Source organism: Malaya genurostris, chromosome 2, assembly GCF_030247185.1.
Source record: "Malaya genurostris strain Urasoe2022 chromosome 2, Malgen_1.1, whole genome shotgun sequence".
Lineage (NCBI taxonomy): Eukaryota > Metazoa > Arthropoda > Insecta > Diptera > Culicidae > Malaya > Malaya genurostris.
The window spans coordinates 33,648,187-33,654,186 of record NC_080571.1 but is presented as its reverse complement, the minus strand read 5'-3'; the positions used below and the strand labels follow the sequence as shown (position 1 = coordinate 33,654,186).

At 39.1% G+C, this 6,000-nt stretch overlaps 1 protein-coding gene across 1 annotated transcript; it reads left to right on the top strand.

The window, feature by feature from the left end:
- Positions 1-969: 969 nt before the first annotated feature.
- On the top strand, positions 970-5,599 carry LOC131432530 (choline transporter-like protein 1). Its single transcript, XM_058598863.1, has 8 exons — positions 970-995; positions 1,055-1,152; positions 1,227-1,346; positions 1,407-1,510; positions 1,580-2,033; positions 2,102-2,467; positions 2,526-2,903; positions 3,272-5,599. The coding sequence occupies exons 1-8, from the start codon at positions 980-982 to the stop codon at positions 3,422-3,424; spliced, it is 1,689 nt and encodes a 562-aa protein (XP_058454846.1). The 5' UTR covers positions 970-979; the 3' UTR covers positions 3,425-5,599.
- The last annotated feature ends 401 nt before the right edge of the window (positions 5,600-6,000 follow it).

Below are 6,000 nucleotides of genomic sequence, written 5' to 3'. Positions count from 1 at the left end.
GTTACATATACATACAGACATTTTGTGATCTCGACGAACTGAGTCGAATGGTATATGACACTCGGGCCTCGGTTGTAAAGTCGGTTTTCACAGCGATTGCATAGCCTTTCTATATGAGAAAGGCCAAAAAGGTAACAAGTAAACTCGATTTACAGTTTATTGTTATGAAACAGATATGTGACATTTGCATAAAAAAAATGTTAGCACATTAAAATATATTGCAGTTTTAAGTTGCGTTTTGAACTTACGTAAAAACCCGGAAAACGGAGAACGCACGAAAGTTTAAAATAATTTTTTTTTATCCAATTAAAAGCAAAATTAGGTTCCAAAATATCAGTAAAGGATCAAATATTTATGCAACGGAATAGACAAATTTATACACTGAAAATAATTTGCACGCTAGCATCATGTGCAACACATTTGGACTATCACTACTTTTAGAGCACATGAAATTTTTGAAATATACACTTAACTCATTAAATGAGAGTAAAAACTGTTGATATTTAGTGGAAATCATGCTACATTTATCTGAAAAGCACATCAAAACGATAAGATATATCGTTACTTCTAAATTCTATAAGAATTTCATATGAATGTCACATTGTTTTACATATAGATTTCAATTGAAGCACAATTGACCGAATCAAATGTTTTTTTTCACATCCATTTGTGCTGTACTCATTTCCACTAGAAAATGAAGTGTTCAACACATGTAGTTCGATTCAATAGCAAAGCACATCACATTCACATGAAAAAAACACATCAAAGCTAAGTGAAAAATAATCTAATCTCGCATCTTAGTGAATTTGCACATGAAATCTTGAAACAAATCGCATTGGTTATGTGTTGCAATGAAAAAGCATATTGAATTGAAGTGCTGTTTACATATGAATCGATCGTGTAAATTTTTATCAGCTTCTGTAATCTAGTTAGCATGTGAATTGTTCGAATAACGTCATAAGTGTTCAACTACGAGAAGATGTCATTGGAAGTTGGTAATTTGTTTAGCTATTGTATCTATATTTCAACCTTATACACATCCAATGTATTGCAGAATCAGGAAAAATAGTTGAAGACAGTATTTTCCGCAAAGATAGAACGTGCACAGACGGAATTTTTCTTTTGATCAAATCCGTATATGTTATAGGTTTGGTAAGGTCTAATACAATTGACTGTGTATTGAACCGACAATTGAACAACTTGTCTAATCAGTATTCATGTTTCAGTTGATTCTAGTCTGCTTTTGTTTACCGCAATCGGACGTATTTCGTGTGATAAACGGATACGATGACTGTGGGAACGTGTGTGGCCGTAATAATACACGGAACGTCGATCTTCCTTGCTCCGTAAGTAAACAACATCAATCTATGCAATATGCCAAATACATCGCAATTGTGAATTTTTAGGGTGAAAGTATGATCAATAGGAAATATTTATTGCTAACAGTAACGTTGTCGTCATCTGAAGCTTCGAAAAACTGTGTAGCAAAATGTCCTGAAGGCGATGGATTGTAGGTAGTCTTGATAATACTCGCTCCTGTTGTTGTTGTTGGCTTACCCTTACCAATTGGTTGCCGTAGGATACTGTTCTTCAATCGGTGTGTTCGAATCCGTCTGTTCCGCATGGACGCAGACCACATACCGCAAAGCTTTCTCGAAGAAATTTGGCAGGATTTAAACATGTGCTATTTGGAACTATTTTGGATTTTTCTGCTAACGTTTTTCAGCTCACAGTTGATGCTGATGCTTTTATGGTGTATCCCCAGACTGATTGTCTGGGTAACTATGCTGATGATTGTACCGACTTGCTCAATCGGAACGTGCTGGCTCTGGTTCCGTTGGATTTCAAGTTGGAGATCGGATTACAATGCAGAAAACTATTTGCTCTATCCGATTGGTGCCAGTGTAGCAAGTACTGTGATTTTTATTTGGATTTACTGTATGTGGGGGAATTTACACTTGATTCTTGAGATACTTTACGAGGCCAGCCGAGCAATCAGGAAAGGGCTGTTTCTTCTATTCATCCCTTTGCTGGTATGTATTCCCCTAATCGTTGATGGCATAAACAGTATAGTATTTATCATGAACCGTACTTCTTTCAGACAATCGTCACGTTAATGATTACATTCACTGTAGCAGTGTGTTTTATTCTGATTATCGAAGGTGCCGGGGAACCAATGTTAGCAGCGAAACGTGTTCTGTACGTGAAATCTCCTCTGGTATTGGTTACACGATGGTATAATTTGTTGGCATTCCTTTGGTTCTGTCAATTCCTTATCGATTGTCAGCACATGGTCACCGCAGGATCAATTACGGCCTGGTACTTCACCGTAGATAAATCCAAACTTAATAGTGTCATGAAAAGGAGCTTCGCTCTACTACTGTGGTATCATCTAGGAACCGTGGTACTAGGTTCTTTGTTGATTGCAATCACCAACCTGTTTCGTTTGATTCTAAGATGCGTTCGGGTAAGAGGTTGTCCAACTTTTCATGTAAACTGGATCGTGATAGTTTGAAAAATTTTAGTGCAAGAAGTGGTGCGGTAGTGGTAAAACAGGATGCTGCGCAGGTTGCTGTCTGTTATGTCTAGACTGTTGCTTTTCATGCTTGGATCTGATTCATAGGAACGCCTACGTCATAACATCCATGCAAGGCCAACCGTTCTGTAGAGCAGGGAAACGAGCGACTAACCTACTGTCCATGAATGCTACTAAATTTCTTTCCGTGAACTTCGTCAGTGGCACTGCTCTCCTCATGGCAAAATCATTCATTCTAGTGATGGTGGGATTTGTTGGTGTTGAACTGATCCAACAAAAACGTGAATTGTACCATCCGCATGCCATACTGATTTTGATGGGTGCCGTCGTGTACCTGATCGCACATTGTTTCATGGCTGTGTATGAGGTGAGTGTACGTGATCTATTCCCTAATTTTTTGTTCAATCCGTGTGAATATCTTAGGATGGAAAGTTTCAAGACACTTTGGATCGGCTACATTGTCCATGTTTCCAACAGTCTGTCAGTGGCAAAATTTAATTATGAACCATATCAATGCTGTTTTCATAAAAATTTAATCCTGATGGTCCGTTATTTTTGGTTATAAATACTGTATTACTTCCCAAAAGTGACAATTTAAATAGTTGTACAAAATTTGAACAAAATTCATAATAGTAACTAATAGTTTTAGTTGTTTTTCGATCGTGAGCTTTTCCGTGTGTGGGCGCTGCAAAACTTACAATGCATCTAGATATCACCCGCTTTTTTCAATTCCAGATGACGATTGACACAATTTTCCTTTGCTTTTGTAAAGACATTCTGTTGAACAATGGCTTCGACAGACCGTACTACATGTCACGAAATCTCAGTAAGTTTATCGACCATGATGCAGTTTTAGAAGACCACGCTAGTGCCTCACAAAAAGCATAGCGAACGCGGTAAGTGAGCATGTTAGGAAAGTATGACATTAATTGTTATTGAAAATTATGTGACTGACCATAGAAGTCGAATAGAACTGCTAAACGAAATCCCTGACAGCAAACTGTGTTATTTATTCAGAATAATTTATTTTGAGCGAATAGCTTCAATTAGCCTCAAACTGTTTGTGAGAATAAATTCATGATACGGAGCTATCGAGTCTGCTAGATAAACTGATGTAGGCTAGTCCTTTGGAGGTTTGGTACCTCATGGGTAGCCAGTTTATGCGAAGTGCACATAACTTTTTTTACGTTTCGTCTTCGACTTATCAGTGCAGTAGCAGTTTATGTTGAAACAATGCTAATGCTGCCTAACATCGGTTGACGGCAAGATGTTTCGATCTTTCAACACGTCAGAAAAGACACTGCACCTTGATGCAAATATTTTGTAAATAGCAAGAACTTTACGCCTGCTTAGCGGTTAATGTTGAACCGCAAGGTAGATATGCAGTGTTTAACATTAGCATTAGTATTAGAGACCGCCCGTGTTGCAAAATGTTGTTCTGAAACAACTTGCTTGGGAATATCACGTAGTTTTACATTGTGTAGTATATTTTCGAATAATATTATCATGTGTTTATTGCTCTGGGTAGCCGGCTACCGAGAATAATTTTATAGTGTTTTGTATTAATAAGCACTTCTACTAAAATACGAAATCTCTTCTCAAATTCGTAAAACTCCGGACAACGCGGCTGTTCGCTATCAATTCATATATTTAATTGATTGCATTCTGTTTTTTTAATAGACAGCTGTAATACGGCTTCGATATCACTCCGTCACCATCAATCGAACAACAACGCGCCCGACTTAAATCTAGCGTTTAACCTGAAGAAAAATACATCAATTGATCAAACATTCCTCGAATAACCGATGGAGTTTAGTCTAGCCCGATTATTAGTAAGGGGGGGAACGATCTCACCACTCTCCTATTCGCATTGCTGTAAACAAAACATGGTGGCCTCGAGATGATACACCGCTATTGAAAAAACGTGCTCAATCCACCAAGCAGTAGTTCGCGTGAATATTCGTTTTGAGCTCAACTTTGAAGATTTTTTGGTATCGTCATCTTCGATGGCGGTTCGAATTTTAAAAACTCATCACCCTGTAATTTCTAAATTGGAAGTCGGAATCGGATAAAATTCACCTATGTTGTATGGGACCATAAGTTTATTTCAATTTGAACTGTTGTTTATTAACTTCGTTTTGGCCTTCTTTTAGCTTCTCTTTTCCCGATACTTTTAAAAACGGAATTCGGAAATCGATGTAGCCGAAGTCAGTTAAATTCTCCCAATAGATTGTTCACCATTTCATAAGATTCCAAATTTTTGAAAATCAGTGTAGCCATCTTAGAAAAATCACAGTGCGTTTCACTGAAAATTTTTGGGTACCTCCTGAGGTCGAAAAGCGAAAACAGGTAGAGTTTATCGGGTCTCCGACTCTCAAAATCTGCGAACCCGATCAACCCGATAAATTTCATTGCCGTTTCAACCTTCCGAGTGAACGGACGTGCTTTGTGTTTACTGCGAAAGCGTTGAAAACCAGTGCCGTGTGTGATAAAGTGACCGGACGATCAAAACTAGATCGCTATTGTGTAATAGACAATAGTGCTTTTTCCTGTGAAAGGTTTTATGCACATTATATACTGAAGCAGTGTATTGTTGTGAGCGGACGATCGAAACAGTACCGTTAGCCGGTGATTGTTCGATCGATCAAAACAGGCCCAGCGGTGTAAGTGATATCACTGTGCGGATTAAAAAAGAGTGTACTTTTTCCTCTCGGAGGTTTTTTGCACACCATCGCAGCGGCGATACGCCGATCGACGAGGGCTAGGCCTTGGTGGCCCCCGTTGGATTTAAGTTAAGTATCATTATTTAGTTTTTTTTTCCTTCCTGCATTCGACTGTTCTATTTCTCCCCGATTCACTTATTTCTGTGCGGAGGTAGCTCCGCAACATGTCTAGTCTAAATTCTGACCCCCCCGTTCCCGATGATCAAATGGAGACTTCCCTTGACTATAAAAAGTCTCGCATAAAGAGCTATCCGGATGGGCTCGCACTACCGGCCGGTCCTTATGCGGTCTATTTCCGGACCAAATCGAAAGAAAAAAAATTAAATATTTTAAAAATATCGCGGGACCTGTCCTCGCGATACAATACTATAAAAAGTTTTGATAAGATACGTCCAGACAAGCTCAGGGTCCTGTTTACCAGTTCAAAACAGGCTAATGAGCTCGTTCAAAATGATCCTTTTACGCGGGAGTACCGCGTCTACGTGCCAGCTCGCGAAGTAGAAATCGACGGTGTGGTCACCGATTCGAGTTTGACTTGCGAGGACGTTCTTAAGTACGGGGCGGGTTGTTTTAAAGACCCCTCACTTAAGAATGTCAAGATACTGGATTGCAAGCGATTGCATTCAGTATCGATCGCCGGGGATGGAACAAAGTCCTATCCCCAATCAGACTCTTATCGTGTGACCTTCGCCGGTTCTGCTTTGCCCAACTACATCCTCTTGGACCGGGTTCGTTTGCCTG